The 13,036-nt window shown below is 39.4% G+C and overlaps 1 protein-coding gene across 3 annotated transcripts in view; it reads right to left on the bottom strand.

Annotated features, from left to right (window-relative positions):
• Positions 1-4,311, bottom strand: part of dph6 (diphthamine biosynthesis 6) — a 56,329-nt gene extending 52,018 nt beyond the window's left edge. For 2 of the 3 annotated variants that reach the window (XR_004568477.1, XM_034202649.1), the window contains exons 1-3: positions 4,172-4,311; positions 3,154-3,245; positions 2,118-2,302 (exon numbers count right to left, since the gene is read on the bottom strand). Coding sequence is in view for 2 of the 3 variants with exons in the window: in XM_034202649.1 (XP_034058540.1) it covers positions 2,118-2,302; positions 3,154-3,245; positions 4,172-4,194 (300 nt within the window). In the remaining variant the exon portion in view is untranslated. Of the gene's footprint in view, positions 1-2,117; positions 2,303-2,932; positions 3,013-3,153; positions 3,246-4,171 lie in introns of all 3 variants that reach the window. The other variant, XM_034209774.1, reaches the window with a different exon arrangement.
• Between the last annotated feature and the right edge of the window lie 8,725 nt (positions 4,312-13,036).

The following is a 13,036-nucleotide window of genomic DNA, read 5'->3' as shown; positions in this document are numbered from 1 at the left end:
GGTAAACTGCGAGTTGGCTGGAGGTCTGCTAGCCCGCGAGGCCCCCCTGGGAGTCCAACTGCCCTGATCTATGGCTCCTCTGACTGCTGAGGTCAGACCAGAGAAGCCCTGGAAATGGGAAATTAGCAGCCCTTTGCAATTAGAGCCCTGACCACAGGCAGAGCTGGTGTGTTGCATCACTTACTAGAGAGAAGTCCACTTTTTGACTGTGAAATAAAAAACTGAAATTGTAACGTCACAAGGAACCACACAAACAAGAGCTTTCTCGTGTAGCCGCATGTGTAAAGCCTGCGATTTAAGCAGAAGACGACAAAGAAAGTCAGGCAGAGGGCGCGAAATGCCCTGAGGCAGGCTGACTGGCCCTCGTCACCCAGGCGCTGTGTGGACATGCCGGGGCCTGGAGCAGCCCTCAGCTCCGGATGAACATGTCTCCACCTACAGTAGGAACCAAGCACCCCCCGACCCCCCTCACTAATTTACACCGTGTCAAGCCAAGTCCCATCTCAACAACAAACTCCTATCCACCATCCCATAAGCAGCTCTTTCTTCTGAATTGTGATGCTGCAAGCTACTAAAAGAGGTTGTGGGGGGAGGGGAAACGTGTTACACAGGATCAATCCCACAGCCTGTTTGCGCTGACAGCAGGGAGAGCTGTTGAAGTGTGTGTCCAGGTAGCTTCCTCATGGCTGCAGGCGGTCAGGTAGCAGGCAGTGCCAGCGGTGTGTCAAACACACACGCAGTTGCCTCCAACCTGTCAGTCAGCCCCCCCGCACCACATCCGACCACCGAGGTCTCATACATAATTTGGCATCAAATGAATATTTTCTCAACGTCCTGGCAAAAGTGGTATTTGATGAAATATTAATTTGGTGATTAATTTTTTGCATCTGATCTTCTGTCAAGTGAGATAAAAAAAAAGAATAGAATTGTTCCTGTGAAGCCTGCTGTTGAAGGGCACCTCTCTCCAACTTCACACATAAAACTTTGATTAACTGATACAACAGGCATGCTTTTTCCCCCAGATTAAGATGAAAAGAAAAAACGTACTCCACTTTGAAAGTGGAATCAAGACACACTAAAGAAGACAGGCTAAAAGCACTAACATAGATTTTTAATCTACTGAGCAGCTTGCTTGCACTTTGCTATAGGTGCTAAGGACCGTTAGGGTGCAGCAGGCCAGATGGAACTAGACAAGCAGCATCTCTTTGAGACAGTGCTGATGGGCTACAAAGTGACTCTGAATCCACAGAGAATGACTTGTAAAACATCTCAACAGTGTGACATATGTCATGAACCTTAGCCGAGATGAAAAGTTTAGTAGTGCTCTGAGAGCTTGTTCACTAAAAAGCAGTCAAGCATATGTCAGTGGTGGCAGAGAGTCAAAACGATGACTATTGTATATGTTCAATGGAGCATTGCCATGGTGAGTTCACATCATTATGGTGCGTTCAAATACTTTTTTTAACAAGATACACTCTTCTTTTTGTATTGTATGTGTGACACCTCTAATACCATGTGTGAAAATAAAACTACATTTAATGAATCATCCTAACATTTAAATGAAGATGTTTATTTGATTTATTTAGCTTTTTCTTTTTTAAAAGTAAATCTGAATATTTTTAATCAAAACTCTTGGATTTTTTTTAATAGCCTCCATGTAATGTGCCCTAATACTTCTTAACTAATACAGCAGTATAACTAAACTGGACAAGTGGAAGACACCTATTTTAAAAATATTTTAGTGCTGTTTCCATTATATATGAATATTGTCGTAAAAATGCAGCTTTTTATTGAAAAGTCTAATTTATTTCCAACAGCTTTAATGTCGTGTTACCAAATGATTCCAAATCAATGCAGCATTTTTAAGTACAACAAACAAGTAGGACACACCTCTTTGTATTCAATTGTTCTATTAGATATGATTTTGTTAAATTAAAACTCAAATTCCTTAGCAAAAGCTTCCATAGGTTGTTTCTGTGTTCATGGGAAATAACAAGTGGTAGGCTATTCAAGTATTAAGACTTTGGCCAAAGATCCTGTTTTGATTGACAGGCTGTATGCACTTTGTGACAATACATATTTTGTTTCTCTTTAATATTAAGGACAGAAAGGCCTACCTTCACAAGCTTGAGCAGCTCATATAGGTCCTCCACCTCATCCCCCTCAGTCACGCTGTAGTTTCTGCTGATGTCCAGGCTCGAGCCCTGGATGGTCCGTCTGTACAGGGGCAGGTCCATGGCTTCAGAGTACAGATCTATGGCCTGGTGGCCCACTGTCTGATACATGTAGCTGTCCAACTCATCTGTGGCATAAAGGAAAACATTTGAATAACAGAGCTTAACAATAACTTTTAAAAGTAGTTTAAGGCTGGCAACCAGGCATCAGTTTTTGGATGCTGAAACTGAAATATAGTGGCCATTTGTAACACACCTTTAGATAGACTCATTAAGATACTATGCAGTTATAGGTAAGCTTAGTTTTGAAAATGTGAACTGAAAGAAAAAAAGCTTTATCATATTAGCCAAAGTGATCAAAAGAAACAAGAAATGCAATTTACTCAAATCTAACACCGGCAAAATCTGAAAATGTTTCTGTTTATTATTTGAAATCATCATCAAATAGAATCCATGTTTACTTAAAAAATATATAATTTAACAAATAATTGCTTATCGGTCAATATTTGTTTTAATACCTAATTGTATTTTGTTTCCATCCCTTACATAGCAAATTCCAATGCCTTCGCTATAAGGCCATCGGTCTGTGGTCTCTAGGTAGAAAACAAAACATTATGGAAATAATGTAACTGTAACTGCAGCTAATGCTCTAATAAACAGAGCAAGCATAAGATAATGCACTACTGTCATGTATGGCACTTCAAAAAGGGTGAGTGTATTTGTAATGTATTTATAAGGAATTGTTTTACAAGTTATACTTCTTATATGTCGCTCATATGTCTTGTTTTATCTCTGGAATGCTGAATCTCCCATCTGCAGCAGCACACTGCAACAATTCCTGTGGGATTAACAGTAGGATTTACATAAAGTCCTGCAGTACTTTTGCAGTTTCTTGGGTCACAGAAATGCAGATGGTTGGCCCATATAGCCCAGCTGCCCCCTGTAGATCACGCAAACCCCAGCAGCGCATCCTCCTCACCTGTGTTAGCAGGACGGAGGTTGGCAAGAGCTACGATCCGGTGCCCAGCAGCAACACACTGCATCATGTTGTAGCAGCTGTCTTTGCCCCCACTGCAACACAGCAGGAGAAACAGACACAGAGGAAAAGGTGTATTGGAATCATTACGACAGAGATGGCACACACATCCTTTACTCAAGAAGAAGTACAGACACTCGTGTTTAAAAATACTCTGGTAAAAGTAGAAGAACGTCTTTACTCGAGTAAAAGTAAAGAAGTATAGGCTTCGAAATGTACTTAAGTAAAAAGTACCCATAACTACCAACTGTTTTAAAGAGTAAGTGACCTCACTTTATATTAATAGAACAATCATGTCATTGTTAGCTAAAAAATGTTTTGATGCTGAACAACGGCAACATGACAACGTTTTCATTGGTCCCTCTTCTTTAGAGAAGACCAGGAAATCGTGTTAAAATAATAACGATCAAGCCACTTAACACAGATTACAACTAAAGTAACGAACCTGTTTTGAACATGTAAGAAGTACAGGTATTTGTGTTAAAAATGTAAGAAGTAAAAGTAAAAAGTCGTCAGAAAAATAAGTACAGTAAATGTACTTAAGTACAGTACGAAGTGTTTGTACTCCACTACTTCCCACCTCTGCATTACGATGAAGATATATTATATGTGGTGATCTGGAAATGTGATGCACAGCAAGAATATTCAGTGATGAAGAAGCTGTTTGAGGCTTCACTTACTAACTCTGGATGCTCCATTCTAAAAAGTGTTTACCACACACTAACTGTGATGTGTGATGCTCTTGTACTCATGTTAAAACATATAATCGATAACAGTTTTCATTTCTACAAGAGCATGATATATCCTGACTTTAAACGAAGTCAGAGGCGAAATACAACCCCTAACACCTGATAGGAATAAAGGTCCAGCGTTTGTTGACAGCAATCCATCTGAGATGTAGCTCCTACCATGCTAGCAAAAACATCATTTTGAGAGAATTCCGGCGAATAAACGTTGTTACCTTATTAACGCGACCACTTTCATCTTCTTATTTTTTGCTCAAAAGCCTGCTGACATCAAAAATATTGGCTGTTATAGTACACAACGTGATAACTGTGCTTAGCAACCGGTGCATGTACACAACACATGTGAAAGCTAGACTTCCGGGTTGCTAAAGGACCCTTGTATATAGCAAGTTGCCCTCAAATATGCCTGATAGAAAATCGGTCCTTGGCATTTTCTCTCTTTCTATGACATTTAGATCTATTTGTTGTTTAACAGGCAGGGCCATAATTAAGTACAGTAATGTCAGGTTGTTAAAAAGAAAAAAAAATAAGTATAATATTATTTATTTTTTAATTAAAATGTCAATTATGTTCACATTACTATGGCTATGCTATGATTAAGGACATAAACCAGCAATTAACAAAACATAAAACTATTACTAAAATGAGTAATAATACATCAAATTGATTCCAATAATAATAATAAGTACATCATTATTTTATACAACGTACAGTATAACACATCAGCTAACAAAAGAAAATACGAGGGCAGGTTTAACTTAACTTTATCAGATCCGACAAACTACACATATAACTTTAGAAACATAATCAAAGTGCATATTCACAGTAACTCTAAAACTGACATCTTTTGCCACGTGTGTCTCAAGAGAGGACCAAAAGTCCATGCACTGGTATTCACACACAGGTTGCGCTTTTCCTCTGAGGGAGCCCTATTTTGCTCTGAGTCAAGCCTTTGATGCTCTTTTTGCTCTCTGTTGTTGTGCCAGAGCTGAATAATTGCCGTGCTTTTGTCTGCTTCCCTCACCTTCTACCCCTAAGCAGGCTAAAGGCAACAGATTCTGTTTGAGTGAACAAAATTGAGAGAGACGTCTCTTCATCCCATTGCTTTTAAACGGGTTCCCTTTTTTGTTTTTGTTTGTTTTTTATTTTATTCATCCTGAATAAATGGCAAAATCTACATCCTACAATTGAGCATCTGTTGTATGGTGGTACAGCGGGTACAGACTGAGAACAGGCGTCTGATGTGATATGATTAATCCTTTTGAATCTTACTTTAAATAAAAAAAATTCCATCGGCCCTTGTTTCTTTGTTTGATTGTTTCTGTATTTCTTTATTTGCAGTATATTCATTTTAGTTTATTTAACATGGACCATTATTCTTTTATTACATGATGGAGAAATATAAACACCTTACTGGACATATAATATTCATCCTCAGTCCCTGGGCACGTAACCCATTATAACTACAAATACATGTATACACTTAATAATCTCAAGTGTAGGACATTTTATTTGACAAGATGAATGATATAGTTTTCCAAATCATTCTTTGACATGTTGGTTTGAAAAATGGCCTTCCCTTGGGGAGAGCAGGACACGTCCCCTTGGGTCTGGTTGTCCCTCAGTTTGTAAACTCATTAATATATCACCTATTTTCCAATTTTGTGGCAATACAGCTTCACTGCCTCTGGTCATTTCCATTAAAGCCGAGGCTCATAGGATATGACTCATGCAAATGTTGTCACTTATCAGTTTTAATTTATGTAGTTTATTACCCAGACAAATAAAGAGGTGTGTTGTTTTCCGGTTTTATTTGTGGCAGCACTTTGCTGACGTAAAAGAGCATTTTATGTCCGTATTGTTGGTGCGATGGGGATAAAAAGTGTTGATGGATAGCCCAACTGAGACACAGCCAATGGACGTGAATATGAGACGCATAAATATGAAAGCCAGGCAGCAGGAATCAAATGACACCCATGGCCTTTCGTTAAAGGAGCATGTGCATATGACAGGTGATTTACACGGACACACAAACTATTTTTTGTCGCACAAGGACACAAAAACTTTGTGTGTAATGAGAAACTGAGGCCTCAAATCACAAGGCGGTAAATTGAGTGTCACAACAGGCCAGCCAAGGTTGCACGCTGAATGGCCAGAATACAAACACACATACGCAATTCTGGTCTGTTCCACAACATGACAAAGCAAGTGATGCACAGTAACACAGTGCTTCATGTACACTTCATCATTCTGAATAGAGGAAGTGGATTATGGGTAAGGCCTAAAACAGATAACAAAGTTAACTAAAATCGTGTTGTTTGAGATTGCAATAAATGTTTAACATAATTGAAAACAATCCTTGGGTGTTGTATTTGCAAAAATAATGTCCATTTGAAAAGGTTTATATATTGTTCATGCCAAGAATAAACAATAGAGACATTATCACAAAGGCAATGCCTGATGTAAAGTTAACATGGTTTACAATTATTACAGGCATTTATATTTAAAGATTAAAAAGTATCTTTATAAGTGTTTTAATAGTCCAAAATATCAGGTTAGATGCAACCCAATATCATAGTTATAATGTCATAGTAATCCCATCACCATGTCATTTAAAATAACATTGACATCTAACAGATTTCTTTGCAACATATCAAGCCAATGTGCAATTCCTATTCTGACTTTATGCAGAGCGCAAATTGGATTTGAATTAACTGTAATTTGAATTTAAATTTCAATTATGCCACACACGAAGCAGAGGGGATGGAGAAAGCGGTGGCAAATTGAGACGCTTGCCTGGAACATCTGGCTGTACAGGTTCTGGATTTCTTTTTCTACAGTGTGAATCACCGTCTATCCAAATGTCAGAAGTTTATATTACAACAGAAGCAAATAAAACTCTTGCTAATTATAGATGCAGTTCAATGAGGGCTGATGACAGCTAAATGTTATCTTAAGATAGGGATACATTTGCTCTCAAGTGAGCAATGGTTGAAAGCAGTCCTGTGTATTCCTAACTCTACCTCACTCTGGTTTTTCCTCCATCAGGGGCTCATTTTCCAAAGAACTATCAACATAATGATACCTCTTTAGGGCCTAACCACATCCAAATCAGTTAGTAAACAACCCAAACGGGGATCTGTACACATTTTTACAGACAATTAACTGTTATCACGAGGGGCCCAAATGGATTAGTAGGCTCATTAATGTCTGAGGCTAATCGCTCCTTGATTGGAAATGTGAGAGAATGTGAAATAAAGTCGTGGTTTGATCCAAATTGTGTTTGATCATGGCATCGTCCTTAACAACAGCCCCAGTCTGCAAACAGTAATTGAATTTTTTTCCCCCAATGAAAATCTGTTTTTTACCCTGCCACCATTTGGCTTCTGACTCACATAAAGCATTAGAATCTATGAAAAATGTGTTGCCTCCTAAGCTGCTGCACTTTTGTGAAAGCCCTGAGATAATTTTGCTGATAACTATTATTTTGTCGTCAAAATAATAAATATCCTTGCTTAGAAGAATGCCTTTCAGAGTCGTTTAAAAGTGGTGCTGATTCACTTCTACTTGATTTTATGTCTCGTAAATTACATCTATTTAATCAAGGGTGTTACAATATGTCATATCTCAAATATAAGACAATACACATCCTGGAATATGTATATATCAATCAATCAATCTATCAATGTTTATTTAGATAGCCCAATATCACAAATGTTACATTTGTCTCATTGGTCTTCACAGTGTGTACAGAATATCAGTATAACAATACGACACCCTCTGTCCTTAGACCCTCACATCGTACAAGGAAAAACTTCCGGAGAAAACCCACAGTTTAAAGGGAAAAATGGGAGAAACCTCAGGGAGAGCAACAGAGGAGGGATCCCTCTCCCAGGACGGACAGACGTGCAATAGATGCTGTGTGTAAATTGAAAAGATAATACATTTTCAACATAGGTAGTCCAAATGTTTGGAAATGCATGTGTGTATAATAGGAAGACGAATCCACGAGGATATCCATCCAGGACTTATGATCCAGGACCACAGCCACGACTCAAGATCCAGGACTCGCGATCCAGGACACAGGACCGCAGGATCATCCATGTCTCCGGATCCCGGCGTATATAGACACCAAAAAGAAAGAAATGTGGGGAAGCTGGGTTAATCGGAACATGAGAGTACACAGGTATAGACAGAGAGAAGGAAGAAGTAAGATGTCCCCTGACAAACTAAGCCTATATCAGCAAAACTAGGGGCTGAATCTAATCAGCCCTAACTATAAGCTTTATCAAAAAGGAAGGTCCTAAGCGCACTCTTAAAAACGGATAGGGTGTCTGCCGCCCGAACACAAACTGGAAGCTGATTCCACAAATGTGGAGCTTGATAAGAAAAGGCTCTGGCTCCCATTGTACTTTTAGAGACTCTAGGAACAACCAACAACCCTGCATTCTTGGAACGCAATGCCCTAATAGGACAGTAGGGTATAATGAGTTCTTTAAGATAAGATGGTGCCTGCCCATTAAGGGCTTTGTAGGTGAGAAGAAGAATTTTAAATTCTATCCTGTGTTCTATAGGGAGCCAGTGTAAGGCAGCCAGAACAGGAGTAATGTGGTCCCTTTTCCTAACTCATGGTTAGTACATGAGCTGCAGCATTTTGAATCAGCTGAAGCGACTTGACTGACTTCTTGGTACACCCTGATAATAAGGAGTTACAATAATCCAGCCTTGAAGTAACAAATGCATGTTTCTCTGCATCGTTTTGAGGCAAGATATGCCTGATTTTTTCAATGTTACGTAGATGGAAGTAGGCGGTCCTTGAAATTGATTTTATGTGGGCGTTAAAGGATAAATCCTGATCAAATATAACACCAAGATTCCTTACAGTCTCACTGGAGGCCAAATTAATGCCATCCATAGTTAGTATATCTTTAGATAATTTGTTTCGTAGATTCTTCGGGCCAAGTACAATAACTTCAGTTTTGGTCATGTTTAACATCAAAAAATGTAAGGTCATCCACGTTTTTAAGTCCTTGAGGCAGTCTTGAATTTTATTTAGATGATTAATTTCATCAGGCTTGATTGATAAATATAGTTGAGTATCATCCGCATAACAATGAAAGTTTACAGAATGATTCCTTATAATATTGCCTAACAGAAGCATATATAATGTGAACAAAATAGGTCCGAGCACTGAACCCTGTGGCACTCCATGGCTAACTTTGGTTTGCGTGGAAGATTCATCGTTAACACGTACAAACTGAGAGCGTTCAGATAGATAGGACCTAAACCAGCCTAAAGCAGTTCCCTTTTTGCCAACTAAGTGCTCTAGTCTTTGCAATAGGATATCATGGTCGATAGTATCAAATGCAGCACTGAGATCGAGCAAAACATGAATAGAGACAAGTCCCTTGTCTGAGGCTATTAGAATGTCATTTGTGACTTTAACCAGAGCTGTCTCTGTGCTATGATGTGTTCTAAAGCCAGACTGAAAATCTTCAAATACAATTTATAAAATATATATATTAAAATGTTTTATAAAATATATATATTATTTAGAATAATTTGTGTGCAACAAATTGCATTTTGTGGCTCACTTAGAGAAAGTCCAATTACGTTTAAAATGTGGTCTTGATGCAGACAATTTATTATATTATTGTTGTTGTTTTTCTATTTATTAGCATTATTAGTATTTTAAATTTAAAAAAGAGTTTACATATATACTCACTTTCACTCTCAGTTCATATTGGTGGCTTGAGATAAATGCAAACCAGCCATCTATTCCTAAATACAAATGTATTTTCCTGAATAATTCTCCTTCATTTGAAATTGTCTTGCTCTGCTTATCCCAGGATCAAAAATAATGGCTTCAGTGGTTGAGGCTTGTGAAGCTCCAGCCAAAAGGATGTGGTCCATTACAGTTTGCCACCATTCCACCAATTATGAAGCAGCCAAGGCAAACAGCACACACTGATATCACCTGACCACGCTGCCAAACACTGTATACAGGATCTTTTGTCTAATGGTATACAGAGACTCTCCACTAAACCTTTATCCCAGTTACATTAAACCACCTGTGTGTATGGTCAAGCCAAAACTAAAACTATTTTATAATAAAACAACCTTAAAGTGATCATTTGTATTTCCTCATCCTCTCTGTTATATATGAATACATTATAATGGTACATGTTGTGGCTTTGTAACTGAGCTGACTATTATAATGTTGGTGAAAATACTTTTTAATCTGTAAATGGTCTGGTGGTGGGATGCTGTAATTAGCTCGTCTGCTCTCTGATATACAATCCTCGGACGGTTTTCCTGCAGTTGACATCAGAGATAGCCACAGAGGCGATTCCCACACACCCCTCCCATAGCTTCAAAGGTCTTCCTGGGCCTGTTATGGGTTTCCCTCGTGATGAAGTGTGACACTCCACAAACACAAAAGCCCCAGCCCTCTCGTGGGTCCGCTTTGCTTTTCTTGGATCAGTCCAATCCGACCAATGCCAAGTCAACTTGGCGGTTGTCAAAACGGGCCCCATATCTCTGAAGAGCGTGTCTGTGTGGTGCTTGTATTGCTGCGTGTATGCATGTGGTAATGTGTCGAGAGTGTGTAGATAGCTTGTCACAGGGCCTGTCTGCGTGTGAGTGCTGTCTGTGTGTGGGGATGTGTGTTTGTTTCTACCTCAAAATGATGTAATGCGCACCCATAATCAAAGCCACCACCTGGTTGTCGGTGGGAGTTGCTGGTTTTCCAAATAATCTTCCATGTGCTCTCCGGAGACAAATGATTTAGTTATGTTGGGGGTTTTTCCTTCCATCTGAAGATCAAACATCATCACCACCACAACATTTGTGCCACTGAGAAAGTATTAACGCTGAATCTTTTTCTTTTTTCTTGAAAATGCCATTCAAAAACATTCTGGTTTGGATTACAGTTTCCCTTCTATCATTTTCAGAATTAATCACATGTCTCTTCTTCCCTTTCCTTTTCTATCCATCTCACCCTCTTTTTACTCTACCCCCACATTTTCTTTCATCTATCAACCTACTCTCCCCGGCGGTCAGTTTTTTTCTTGCAGTAAGACGTCACCTGCACTGAATGGCTGGCCACAGTTAAGCCAGACCAGCAAACTCACTGCCAGAACACAGCGAGCTCGGGTCTGCCATTTGTCTTGTGGTTTTTGAGTTGGGGATATTTGTCTAACGTGCTGTCCAATGTCAACAGTGGCTCTAAATACCCTCGCTGCTGCACGAAGTGGGCTTCCTTAGGGAGGATAAGGATTAATGCTGGGTTGGAGATGAAATAGAGAGAGAGGAGGAGGAGGAGGAGGAGGAGGAGGAGGAGGAGGAGGAGGAGGAGGAGGAGGAGGAGGAGGAGGAGGAGGAGGAGGGTGGAAGAACATATGGGGGATGAGCATTGAGAAAAAGGGTTGATCAAGGCAGGTACTGTCTATGTTGAGGACAAGCAGAGGAGGAGAAAGAATGAGAATAAAGACACCTTCAGCACTGGATTTATGGAGTTATCTTATCCAATAAGGGATACATTTTATACAACAAATATTTAAAATAAACTGTCTTTATTGCAAAACTTTCTTATAACAAAACTTTTCTTATTACGAGCTAGTATTTCTTCTTTTTTTGCCTCCCAGACACAGTGTGTACACAGAGGGTTAACCATTTTAGAGCTGTTGCAGCGCCTTTGTGAAAGATAGCCTCCGATCATTCAGACCCATTTCTAAACCTGTGACTAACCATAAATAACAAACAAAATCCAAGGTCTCCCACCAGCATTAACGCCGGCATTTCCAGATGAGAAACTGTCGGCTAGATAGGAGATGGCCTTAAGTTTACGGCCTAAAACCTGTTGATCCTGAGCAATTGATTGTCACCCATAAGACAGAGCCCCTGCCTCCATCAATTCCCTACTACCGCCTCAAAAAGAACAAGACGAATTCTAGCTGCGATTCTGCCATGAGAAGCATATCAGTTGCTTCTTCTTTTATGGGGAAAATTCCACACACTGAGCCCAATATTCCTGGTTACTGGAGTCTGGTGATTAAAGTGTATAAAAAAGGGGGCAGCACCACTAAAAACTGTGATTTAGTGAGCTGTCACCCAGTTCAGGCGGGGCAACAAGTTCAAGTCTCTGCAGGAGGGCTGTAATAAAAATAAAACAAGGAACGAGATGGTGTTAGGGAGGAGAGGTTGGAGGCCCAGAGGGTCGAAGGGGTAGGAGGTGTGAGTCGGATGGGGTCATCTGGAGGCTGATGGCATATATTCCGTTTTTAAGCTGTATGATGTGTGTTTGTGGTTGTCGGATAAGTAGTTTATGCAGATATAATAAGTACCAACTATTGTCCAAAATATGCCATAACTTTTCAAATTGATTTCCTACCTAATGTTCAGCCATTAAAGGTGGGGTAGGTAATTTTGGAGAAACCAGCTCGAGTGCGCTAGAATTTGAAAATACACAGCTGGAAAAAATCTGCCACTTCCTTACAGAGCCCCTCCTCCAACACACACGAACGCGCACATGACCAATGAGGGCACGAGATAAGTTTGTGCACAGATGGAAAGCTGACAGGCAGGTAGGCCATCCAGTTATTTTAGCCGGGCCGGCTAAAATAACTAGTCGTGCTTTTTACAGTACTACGGCTTCCACAGATGACATTTTTTTATGGATTTTTTGTCAAAGCACTTAAGATATTCATTGCTATCAGGATGTCAAGAGCATTCCATGGAATATAACAAAAAGTGTATCTCGAGCCGGTTTCTCAAACTTACCTACCCCACCTTTAAGATCCATTGACTATGTAATTTAACATACCATCCGTCTTTCCCAGAGGGTGTGACTTTCAAAATTGCTTGCCAGATATAAATGCTTTAAATAAATATTCTCCAAAGTCACATATTCTTAAAAAACATCAACATATCCTTATCATTTGTCTTTTCAGTTATATTTTCTGGCAACAGAACTTTTGGCAGTAAAGTATACGTAATTTGTATCATAGAAGCTTTGTATCCTTTTTATAAAACTGGAAACAAATGTATTTGTTTTGCGTTGGAATATCTACCGTAATAAA

This window comes from Gymnodraco acuticeps, unplaced genomic scaffold (assembly GCF_902827175.1).
Source record: "Gymnodraco acuticeps unplaced genomic scaffold, fGymAcu1.1, whole genome shotgun sequence".
Taxonomy (NCBI): Eukaryota; Metazoa; Chordata; class Actinopteri; order Perciformes; family Bathydraconidae; genus Gymnodraco; species Gymnodraco acuticeps.
The sequence above is the reverse complement of the archived record's forward strand: the minus strand, read 5'-3'. Positions and strand labels throughout refer to the sequence as shown.